This window comes from Palaemon carinicauda, chromosome 26 (assembly GCF_036898095.1).
Source record: "Palaemon carinicauda isolate YSFRI2023 chromosome 26, ASM3689809v2, whole genome shotgun sequence".
In the NCBI taxonomy this organism is placed as follows: domain Eukaryota; kingdom Metazoa; phylum Arthropoda; class Malacostraca; order Decapoda; family Palaemonidae; genus Palaemon; species Palaemon carinicauda.
The window spans coordinates 19,278,446-19,290,945 of NC_090750.1; the positions used below are offsets into that span (position 1 = coordinate 19,278,446).

Sequence of the window (12,500 nt, forward strand, 5' to 3'; positions counted from 1 at the left end):
AATAGAGAGAGAGAGAGAGAGAGAGAGAGAGAGAGAGAGAGAGAGAGAGAGAGAGAGAGAGAGAGCTTTTGAGGCTAATGATACTTTGCATCTCAGAGAAATATATGTATGTCAAGACTAGAGCCAGCGTCCCACCTACATGCAGGGTGATCTACAGTACATTCTACAAGGTGGGTCCTGAGTATACCAACCGCCCTTCCCCACAACTTAGTTGAATGTCCTCGTAGCTCATTCCTCTCTTCCATTTATGGTGATCTCCATCTATTTACTATTCTTGTCTTGTACTTCAGCAGCTTTAGTAGAATCGTTACGGAACTGGCATTGGTTAGTATCACCTTGGGTTTCGTTTGATGGCAAAAGAAGATTGGCCATTAAAACCAGATTACATGCTCTCTCTCTCTCTCTCTCTCTCTCTCTCTCTCTCTCTCTCTCTCTCTCTCTCTCTCTCTCAGAATAATAATAAGAATAAATTAGACAAGATCATAAGAATTCCCTGAATGTTTAAACTAAATCGCACTACCAAAGAGGAAATGGATTCTCCGTGGATGGAATAAAGGCTTTGAGACATCCAAAATCCTTGCAACTCTCTCTCTCTCTCTCTCTCTCTCTCTCTCTCTCTCTCTCTCTCTCTCTCTCTCTCTCTCTCTCTCTCTCAGAATAAGAATAAGAATAAATTAGACAAGATCATAAGAATTCTCTGAATGTTTAAACTAAATCGCTCTACCAAAGAGGAAATGGATTCTCCGCGCATGGAATAAAGTCTTTGAGACATCCAAAATCCTTGCAACACTCACTCTCTCTCTCTCTCTCTCTCTCTCTCTCTCTCTCTCTCTCTCTCTCTCTCTCTCTCTCTCTCTCTCTCTCTCTCTCAGAATAAGAATAAGTTAGACAAGAACTCTCTAAATGCATAAACTAAATCGCTCTACCAAAGAGGAAATAGAATCACCGCTGATGGACTAAAAAGTCTTTGAAACATACAAAATCCTTGTTACTCCTTGTAACTCTCTATGTATTACATATTTAGCACCAGGTTTACATCGAAAAAAAAGCTTGATACTCTTTCCTTGGTAATAACGATTTTCTCCACACATCCTAAAGTAGACTCATGATGATTAGAAAATAGATTTTGAGATATCAAGGAATAATTGATTCAAATATAATTTGGGAGCCTTGTTTTTTCATAGCCTTTATTGTTTATATCATTTTTAGATCAAACTCTCTCAATGACAGTTATAATTCGTTACTTTATTACCAAGATTCTTATCAAATGTGGTTTTGTGGATTTTTAACTTCGATCTCTCAAAGGAACGCGGTACTGGACATGTATGAATCATATTGATTGGCGTGTGGTCGACTCAATTAATATTATCATTATTATTATTATTATTATTATAACAAGCTAAGCTACAACCCTATTTGGAAAAGCAAGATGCTATAAGTCCAAGGGCTCCAACAAGGAATAATAGCCCAGTAAGGAAAGGAAATGAGGGAATAAATTAACTATATGAGAACTGATGAACGATTAGAATAAAATATTTTAAGAACAGTAACAACATCAAAACAGATCTTTCATATATAAACTATAAAAAGATACTTGTGTCAGGCTGTTCAACAGAAAAAAAAAAATATGCTGCAAGTTTGAACTTCTGAAGATCTGCCGATTCAACTACCCGATGAGGAAGATCATTCCACAACTTTATACAGTTGGAACAAAACTTCTAGAATAACAATAAGCTAAGAGAAAAGTACAAAATAAACTTAAATAAATTTCAATGAGTTAAACTAATATCAATAGATTATTGATAGTAATAAAACATTGAGTTTAGATTAGAATCGAATGCTGCTGGGCTGCTATTTTACTTAATAGGGCATAACAATTCCTTATCAAAAAGGAAAACATATCTCTTTTGAATTAATAAAAGACATCAGTAAATATAAATTCTAGTTTTATACCCATTTTCCCTGTTGTTATAACTTGCCATGTTAATATGGTAGTAATCAAAGAAGCAAACACAGATTTCATCGTACGGAATGTATGTAATTACTATTATTAAAACGTTTTCTCATTGGTGGAAGCCGCTCTAGTTTAAGTAATTATGTACTGCTTTATAAGTTTCGCAAACACAGAGAAGTCTGACTGGATAGATAAATAGATATATAGATAGAACGATAGATAAATAAATAGATAGATAGAGAAATTAATTGAAAATACGACATTTCCCCGTATGAATGTGGAACGCCAGATAATTCTCAAGAAGTCTGTATAGATCGGATTTCCACGTTCCAGTCAATTTTCAAGTCAGTGCATAACTTCCATCATATACTACACGTGTTTAATACACGTTCGTACACTGTAACAGTATTGCTTTTTTATCTCTCGCTCTCCCCCGCACTGATAACAGAAACCCGTTTAATTTTGCTATCGCATATTTTTTTACTGTTTGAGTTTTGTGTGTTATTCGTGCTCTTAACCATCAGTATATATACTCGTTGTATTGTTGAATAAGTTCAGTTGCATTCATCTCGCCTCTCTGTTAGCACTTAACAGCCACCTCGCACAGTTATATGGTAGCTGTCGATTGAGCCAATACCATAGACCTCATAAATGCCCTACCTCTTGGACAACCCCCCGCCACACACACACACACACACACACACACACACATATATATATATATATATATATACATATGTATATATATATATATATATATATATATATATATATATATATATATATATATATATATAGATATTTATATATATTTATATATATACATACATATATGTATATATATATATATATATATATATATATATATACATATATAAATATATATATATATATATATATATATATATACATATATATATATATATATATATATATACATATATAGATATATATATATATATATATATATATATATATATATATATATATATATATATTTATATATATATATATATATATATATATATATATATATATATATATGTAACGGATTTTGAGCAAAGCGAAAAATCTCTTTATGGGTGAGGTAGCCATGTCGTCCTGATGGAACTTCCTAAAGGGTAGCTTTCTAGGGTATATTTGACTACAGTGATATTCCCAGAGAATTTTACCTTAAGGTATCCAGAATTCTAACTCCTGGAGCGAATATCCCTAATTAAATCGAACAGGGATATCGCATAATATCAGAGGAAGTATTCTTGACACGTCACATAGTTATCTTCACCCCGAACAGTAATAATGGTTTGAGGGGTTACAGTGACAAGAATCTGAAACGGGAATGAAAAGAGAGCCGTTCCCAAGGAATCTCTCCTATTCCGTTTCCAGTGTGTATCTGACGAAGGTGGCAGCGCCATCTCCTTTCCTTTTCGTGTAGCTTTACTACTTGGTGTTTTCCCTTGTGTTCTCTCGTATTTTTGGATATTATTCAACGTTATGATGCTTTCTCCGGCCCCTTCTGCCTCTGGAAAGTTCGGTATTATCTTTACTTTGTTTAAATGTAAGCTCTTGTCGTTTTGAATTAAATCAAAATTGATAGTACCGTAAACAAGAGCTGTTGCCTAACGGAGGCATCTTGGGTGCTGTCGCTCGCTATTTATGGGTCATTTAGTCAGCCAGAGCGACGTTCCCGGTTTTTACGCTTTAATAAATCTAGCTATCTAGCTCCTCAAGGAATTCTTATATAATGCCGTTAGTTTTCATTTCGGTGATTTAGGTAACCGATCTTGCCCTTCGCGAGGCTTAGTAGCCTGGGCGTCTGGCCCTAGTACTTTCATGCATGATATAAGTTTTCCGAGTGTTATGTTATTGAAGCTATAGGCAAATATTTTATACATGTAAGATATTGTTGAATTTTCTTCGCCTAGATTGTATACGAGAGAGTTTCGGTGATTTAGGTAATCGATTCTCACCGCACCTAGCCTAGTAGCCTATGGAGCTTTAGTATACTCTCGCACACATCCCCGGTTGTTCTTTTCTCCTCCAGAGAATAAGTTCAATCCCTTTCTCCCTCTGAATAAGCCTTAGGCTTAGTCTTAGTGGTTCTATCTGAATAATATTCAGGTAAAACTATACTAGGATAGGTCTGTCCTGACCCACTAACCAGATTATCTGTTTTTTGAGGTTGGGGCAGAAAATCAGAGTTTTAGTCTGTGGTCTGCGTCTTCCTAGCATAGAAAATGAGTTTCCTTTGCTAAGTTAGGTGCAGCCACAGGAGGCTTTGCTTCCCTAGCCCACATCTGAAGGATTCTGTACGAGATGATTCCTTCATCTAGTGGTCTAGCAGACTGTACTGTGTGGTTATTCTCGGGCTGGAGAATGAGTTTTCTCCGTTGCCTAACGAAATAACTACACCTAACTTGGTTCTGGTATGGAGGATGATAGCAAATATTGCCAACCTTTCTCCCTATAGAGCAGTGGTTCTTAACCTTTTTCTGTGCCCGTACCCCTTGATACTTCAGAAAATTTTCTCGTACCCCCATCCAATGTAAATACAATACCAATATATGAAAAGGATTAGTGATACAAACCTTGCGGAAAAATTATTGGATTTTCAATTACAGAAGAAAGGTACTTTTTTTATTTCAAATGAAAAGTGTCAATTAGTAGGATACAATGAATAATAATGAATATTACTACATAGTGCACACCAACACATTTTTAGTGGCTCTTTTGTTGTTTTTTCTCATTAATAATATTGTTCAAACGAGGTTCTTTCTTTGAAAGTGCCAGACGCATGTCATCACGTGCATCCAAACGGTTTCTGGCTTTTGTTTTGATGTGTAGGAGCGTTGAAAAACCTGCCTCACATAAGTATGTGGTTGCAAATGGCACGAGGACCTCCAAAGCTCTCCTTGCTAACTGTGGGAATGCTTGGAGTTGTGCACATCAAAACATATCCAGTTGCATTTTTTCAAACTCCATTCGGATTCTGTCATTGGTCTGCAACTCCACAAGATCATCTTTCATGATATCATTATCATCCATGGAATCAAGGTTGAAAAGAAATGGATCCCGTATCCATCTTTGTGCCACAGAACCTTCTTCAAGGTGAAAATACCCTTGGACGGACTGAATCAGCTCTTGCAAATGTTCTTTTACTTCACTCAGGATGGGCAGCTCTTCTTCAGCACTAGCAGCCTCATCCAGAGAAGGGAAGTTTGCAGAATTTCCCCTTTCAATGCGCTTTATCCACATTGGAAGTTTCTTGGGTAGGGCAGATAACTTTTCTCTGCCAGTTATCATATTCAGTTCCTTGCCTAGAGACATTCAGTTCAATGAGGTACATGAATACATATGCCAGATATGCCAGAGACAAAATGTACTTCCTGTTTTCAAAATGCTCAGCAATTTCACTGCCTTGATTTCTAAGAAATTGCATAATTTCTTCATGAAGTTCAAATACACATGTAAGTACCCTGCCACGGGAAAGCCACTTCACGTCTGTGTGATAAAGAAGAACACTGTGCTCAGCTCCAATTTCTTCACAAAAAGATGCAAAAAGATGGTGATTCACTGCCAGTCCTCTGATGAAATTTACAGCACGCACAACAACTGATAAAACAGTCTTCAATTTTTCTGGCAGCGTCTTTGTAGCAAGTGCATGACGATGCAATACACAGTGAGTGACAGTTACATGGGGAACCTCTTTTTTCACTAGGGTAGAAAAGCCTGATTTATTTCCAAGCATGACAGGGGCTCCATCAGTGCAAATTGAACCACACATGTTGAGTCATTTCATGTTCTAAGAAGAACTCTTTCAGAAGACTGAACACATCAGTTGCTTTTGCAGTAGTTTTCAGAGGTTTACAAAATAAGAATTCTTCCACCCCTTCTTTCTCCTTCACATACCGAACAAATGCCATCAACTGGTTGCAAAAACTAACGTCAGTTGACTCGTCCAGCTGAATACTCACTCTGAAAGGACTAGCTTTCAGGTCTGTTATCACCTGCTGCAAGACATCTTGACTCATATCATGAATCCTTGAATGAATAATGTCATTTGACAGAGGTATCTGTTTAAGCTTCTTTTCAGCTTCTGTCCCTAACACTATTTTTGCCATTTCTAATGCACAATGTTTAACAAGCTCCTCGGCGATAGTGTGAGATTTTTTCTTCTTTGCACACAAAAGGGCAACTTTATAAGATGCCTGCAACAAAGGTTTCTCAACTTGTCTATATTATAGACAAACTCTAGGTTAGGATGAGCTTTCCTAACTGCTGGGTGTGTCTCATACTAGAACGAAGTTTACAGGACCCTTATCCCGTTCCCCCCTCTCTTTCTTAGTGATGGCCTAGCCATCACATCTCTTAGCCGCAGTCCTACTTCTGTACCTAGTGTAGGTTAGGATGGGGGACCGGCTTTTTTCTTCTGCAGAGTGAACCCCAGACCTCCCTTGGCCTCCCTTCCATGTCTGTTGGTAGAGCCCGGCAGGCTATGGATATATAGGAAGCCTGAATGCTACATTCCCCCCTTCCATACGTTCACTCTCTCTGGATGAAGGTTGTATGGCAATGCCGCCTTATAACCTTACATCCATACTGTTTCTCTTGCTAGTGTATTGTACTCCTAGCCCGGCTGCTGGCTGAAACGGCTGGCAGCCGGGTAGGTGGAGGTTCTCTGGTTCGTAGTCACTGCCAGCCGTCATGGGTATCACTATCTTTGCCTACCGGCAGTAGAAGTACATCCCGAGATCTGCTGGCCACTACGTTTAGTGGCCGGCAGTCGGGTTCTAGTGTTTTCAGTTGCCGACCGGCAGTGATTGCTAGCCGGAACACATTTGCGAACCAGTGAACTGCCGCCTATTAGTTAATGGTAGCATACCTTTGAACTATACAGGGGTAAATGCCGGCCGGCACGTGCTAGCGCGTGCCGGCCGGCACGACAGCATACGATGTACAGTAGTTACTATATTTGTGTTGTAGTACACACTGCATTAATAAAGCTACAGTACAGAGTTTGTTGTAACACTAAAGTTCTTCCAACATACTTAATGTTATCTTGTACACCTTTTGTTGAGACCGTACAATATATGGAAAGTGAGTTCTTTCTATATTCATTCTATCCAGTATATTAAAACTTTATTTCAAGGTGTGAGCTACACCTTAACTTTCCGACTAGGAAAATATATAAGGTATTCTAGAATAAGAATTAACCTTAGTTTTAATATCTTGGGAGGTTACAACAATTGGCTGGGAAGGAAATACAAGTATGTGTCTTTCCTTCTTTCCCTTTTAGCTCTACTATATAAGCTAAATGTATTAACAATAAGTGAAAAGCCTTCATTTGAAACTCATGGATTTTCTTCTCTTTACAGGAGGACCATCCGAAGTGCGGGAATACGTTCTGCAATGTCCGCAGTAAGAACTTCTGTGGACATGAGTTATGCAGGAGGCATGCAGCATACACAGCCTCCAAAGGTGATCTCCGGTATTAGAACCCTCAGGTATGTATCATATATTCTAACCTGATTACCGAGGCGTTTGACACCCCTAAGTCGGCGGAGTCAAGGGATGCTGTTAGAGAAAAGTTGCGAACTTGGGTGAGGAGTTTTCAGAGGCCCTTACCTTCCAAACGAGAAGATGCGGGCCTACATTTTCCCTAAGGCATCGACTGATGCAGTCATCCCTCAGCCTCATGAGGAGATACCAACCGTCCAGAATCCGGTAGATTCTGAAGTCTGGGCCGCCCTTCAAGACATCCAATTGGACGATAGGATGTCAGAGGTGTCGGATTATACAGAGAAGGACCTTATGGCAGAAGGTCAGGAGTAGGAGCTGACCCAGGCTCCAGAAATAGAAGAGGATGATATCGACGAGGTGTCGGTTACATCGGTTCCGGCCTCAGAACTTTTTCCCTCTGCTATCCCAGATGATCTGGGAAGGACTCTTTCTTCTATTATTGAAATGATTCAACAAATACAAAAGAAGAATTATGAAAAGGAAGCTGCGATGAAACTGGAGATATGCAGACTCGCAGCATCACGTGGGCCCCAGAAGCGACTCAACATGAAGGATCTTCCTTTGTGCTCGGATACCAACCCTTTGGAGGTATGCCGAACACATGTCAATGACAACCGGGAAGATTGTTATATCGAAGAAGTTGGGCTCAATTCCCCTGGAAGATGTGGAATTTTGGCCCAACAAAGACTCTTACCCCGAATGCTATGTCCGTCTTCGGAAGGAACCAGCCTCAAAGGGGGAAACGGAGCTGAAGGAGGTCATAGTCCTTGACCATAGTGAAGCACAGGCATTACTAGCGAGCTCGATGGAAGAGAGGGGCTTCACGAAGTCAAAGGTGCCAGCCTTATGTAAGAAGCTTCCCTCCTTTGTGGCCTCTCCAACCAGAGCCTTTCCCTTCATGGAAAAGGGATATAAGGCAGCCTTGAAGGCGGTGGAGGCAAGGAAACCATGCCCCTCCCTTGAGGAATGCAAGCCGTTATCCCTGACCTTGCCATTGGACCAAAAAGACTGGAAGGACGTTCACCTTACCTTCTCAGTCGGGAAATTGGAAGCTGATAATGCCGAACGTCAGTTTGGTGAGGAACTTCCAAAGCTGTCGGAGTTTCTCTTGTGCAGAGAGCAAGAGATGAAAGAAAGACTTCCAGCATCGATGTCGTTGCAAACTATTTTTAAAAAACGATGGCAAGTGACCCCAAGAAACAGGACACGTTCATGGTAGTGGCCAAAACTCATCTGGCCACAGTTACGAAGGATCTCTATAGCTTTATTAAAGATAGGAGATTGATTTCTTCTTGCATATGGGGTAAAGACCTCTTTCCCAACGAAGTAGTTAAAAAGGTAGTAAAAAAAGCCACCACGGAGAATAGGAACCTTCTCCAAAAGTGGGGCTTAAACCTTTAGAGAAAGTCTTCTCCGGATGAGGGTCCCCAACCCAAGAAGAAGACAAAAAGGCCTAGGCTATCCTCTCGGCCGGCTAAGCCCTACCGTCGGCAACAACAGCAACTTCCTGTGACAGCGGTGCCTCAGATAGTGGCACAACCTCCGACCACGTACTAGTTGGTATCTCAATATGTAGCGACACGGTCGCCAGTTTTTAACCCGGCCTTTGAAAGGCAGACTTCTTCCTTTCAATCAAAAGCTAGAGGAACAGCCAGAGGTTCTTCTAGACGCCCTTCAAGAGGAAGGGGATTCAGGGGAGGACGCGGTCAAGGAGGCAAGGCCTAAGGTCTACAACAGCAGAAGCGAGATGCTTCCAGTAGGAGGGAGACTACATCTATATAGGGATCGATGGACCTTCGATCCCTGGGCCCACAGCCTAATAAAGAATGGACTAGGTTGGTGCTGGAACAGTCCTCCACCTCCATTTCCTCAGTTCTTCCAACAATCTAACCCCGTTCTGGAAGAATATGTCTGAAAACTCTTAGTGAAAAGAGTAATTCGAAAAGTAAAGTCCATCAAGTTCCATGGCAGGCTGTTTTGTGTTCCAAAGAAGGACTCAGAAACTCAGAGTCATTCCGGAATTGTCGCCACTCAACAAGTTCATAGTGAACTACAAGTTTAGGATGCTCACACTTCAACACAAAAGGACCCTACTGCCCAAAAAAGGGCATATACCGTCTCCATAGACACGTCAGACGCTTAATGGCACGTTCCAATTAATTGTCACATCTCCTACCTCGGGTTCAAGTTACAAAGAAAATTTTACGCCTTCAGAACCATACCATTCGGGCTAAACATAGCCCCAAGCATTTTCATGGAGCTTGTGAACGCAGCTGTCCATCAATTACGCCTAAAGAGAATCCAAGTAGTGGCCTACTTGGATGACTGGCTGGTGTGGGCAGCACCCAGGACAGAATGCATGCAAGCCTCTAAGATAGTAATCCAGTTCCTGGAGCATCTGGGATTCAAGATCAACATCAAAAAGTCTCGACTATCTCCAGCTCAAAATTTTCAATGGTTGGGAATCCATTGGAATTTGGAGTCACATCAACTTTCCATTCCTGGGAAGAAGAGGAAAGAAATAGCAAGATCTGTCAAGAGACTATTGAAATCCAATCGGATATCAAGACGCGAACAGGAGAGAGTGCTGGGCTCTCTACAGTTTTCTTCGATAACAGATTCAGTGCTAAGAGCACAGCTAAAGGATGCAACAGGAGTCTGGAGATAATACGCATCAAACGTGTGAAGAGATCTGATGAGACCACTACCGACTCGACTGCGAACGCTTCTCAAGCCGTGGTCCAAAGCCAAGCAGATGAAGATATCAATACCTCTTCAACCTCCTCCCCCGTCAGTTACTATCCATACAGAAGCTTCAAAGGAAGGCTGGGGTGGCCACTCTCACCAGAAGAGAGTCCAGGAAGATGGGCCAATCTTTTCAAGTCATTCCACATCAACTTTCCAGAAGCCGTGGCAGTACTTGTGACACTAATGAAAGTTCTCCTCGCCACTCGAACCATATAATATTGGTTCTAGACAGCAAGGTGAGAGTGAGATGCTTGAATTGACAAGGGTCGGGATCACCTCGAATCAACCAAGTGATGTTGGCCCCCTTTCAGCAGTTCACATTCAATCGGTCCGCAACGTAACAGCGGACGCTCTATCCAGGCTCGCACCGTAGAGTCAGAATGGTCCCTAGATGCAGGATTGTTCTCCCTCAGCTTGAGTCAAGTCCCGGAACTGCAGATAGACCTCTTTGCGACAAAAGACAACAAGTAGAATGTGTCCCCGTACGAGGATCCGCTAGCGGAAGCACTGGACACTATGTCCCTAGACTGGAACAGATGGTCCAGGATTTACCTGTTCCCTCTGCACAACCTCCTTTGAAGGTCCTCAATATGAGATCCTTCAAAAGGAAGGCGGCAATAGTGGCCCACAAGTGGCCAATCAGTGTTTAGTTCCCTCTTGCATTGGAACTACGACTGAAGTTTGTACCGCTACTGGATTCAACCCTGACTCAGCAAGTAGGTGTCGTTTGTCAAGGCGAAGAAACCAAAAAGAATTCTTGATTGACTTCTGTTTATTTTTTTTATTCACCTTCATGAGTAAGGTTAGGCAGCCAACACATTATCAACGTGCAAGTCTGCCTTGACAAGATTGATACTCTATACCTTTCAGGTCGACCTTTCTAAGAACAATTTTTAATAAAATTCCGAAGGTCGGTGATAAGCTTAGACCTTCAGTGCCTCTAAGACCCATTTCATGGGCACTAGATAAGGTTCCTCATTTGCATTAATTTTTAATAATGAGGAGTGCGCTTTGAAGGATTTAACTCAAAAGTTATGTTTTCGTTTGCACTCGCTTCAGGGGCTAGAGTTAATGTAATAGTGGCTCTCTTGAGAGAGGAAGGCCACATTCAGTTCTTGAAAGGAGAACTGAATCTGTTTCCAGACCCAACGTTTCTTGCCAGGAATAAGCTACCCACCAACAGGTGGGGTCCCAGGAGAATCTGCCCTCTGAAGGAAGATGCATCTCTATGTCCAGTGGAGTGCCTAAAGGTCTATCTTCATAGAACTTCCGACTTTAAGGGAGGACAGGTGTTCAAAGGAGAATCCTCGGGTTCAAATTTATCTCTGAAACAACTAAGGGCGAAACTCACCAATGTTATTCGCAGAACGGATCCAGACAGTACACCCGCAAGTCATGATCCGAGCAAAGTTGCCTTTTCCATAAAATTTCTTTAATTATATGGACTTTAAACATCTTCGTTCGTACACAGGCTGGTAGTCACCCAAGGTGTTCTTTACGCACTATGCGAAGCAAGTGGAGCAATTCAAGAGGTCTGAGGTAACAGCAGGTAGAATTCTTAAACCTTCTTTTTAAATCTGAGAGGAACAGTGTAATTAATTGGGGACGATTAATTAAGAGGGTGGGTGTGTAGTCACAGTCTGTTACTACACACTGAGCGATAGGCCACTAACGTGTCCTTACGAACTGTTCCATGGAGTTTGGTGAACTATAGCATAATACGGACACTTTTGCCAAGCGTTTCTTACGTTAGTGTAAATAAACAGTAATACAGACTGTATCAATATTATTAATGATTCGATTGAAGTGGCAAATCTCTGTCCTGTTAGACGAAACAATATTTTCTGTTGACTGTTTTCTTTATGCTTTAACGGATATCGTCCACATTTTAAAATTTTTATAAATGTTGATCTGATATGTATGTTTATCAAATTTTAAAGAACTGGTTCATAGTGAACCCTGCTTCTTATTCGCCCACACTCATTTTATCAGAAATGTACTGAGCATTAAAAATAAAATATGGATGATTTTTAACATGGAATGTCTTTTAAGATTGTTTCTTTTCTTCAAGCAAAAATCCACTCGCTTTAACCCTTCCTTAAGAAGGGTTAACGTTGTACCCTAAGGGGATGGTGGTAGAGATGCAAAATTTTTTCCTATATGGATACAACTGTTATCCAATAGTTTAATAAGAGTAGATACCTTGGTGATATGTCAGGAAATCATACTGACATTGGTGACTCTCATACAAACTTTGCTATACAACCTTGTCATTTGG

The 12,500-nt window shown here is 40.7% G+C and overlaps 2 protein-coding genes across 2 annotated transcripts; both read right to left on the minus strand.

The window, feature by feature from the left end:
• Positions 1-4,900: 4,900 nt before the first annotated feature.
• LOC137619821 (protein FAM200C-like) lies at positions 4,901-5,281 on the minus strand. The gene has a single exon (XM_068350118.1). It carries the CDS (start codon positions 5,279-5,281, stop codon positions 4,901-4,903), a length of 381 nt encoding a protein of 126 aa, XP_068206219.1.
• A 434-nt stretch (positions 5,282-5,715) lies between these two features.
• On the minus strand, positions 5,716-7,651 carry LOC137619822 (protein FAM200C-like). The gene is made up of 2 exons (XM_068350119.1): positions 7,580-7,651; positions 5,716-6,162 (listed from the first exon to the last, which is right to left on the minus strand). The coding sequence occupies exons 1-2, from the start codon at positions 7,649-7,651 to the stop codon at positions 5,716-5,718; spliced, it is 519 nt and encodes a 172-aa protein (XP_068206220.1).
• Positions 7,652-12,500: the final 4,849 nt, after the last annotated feature.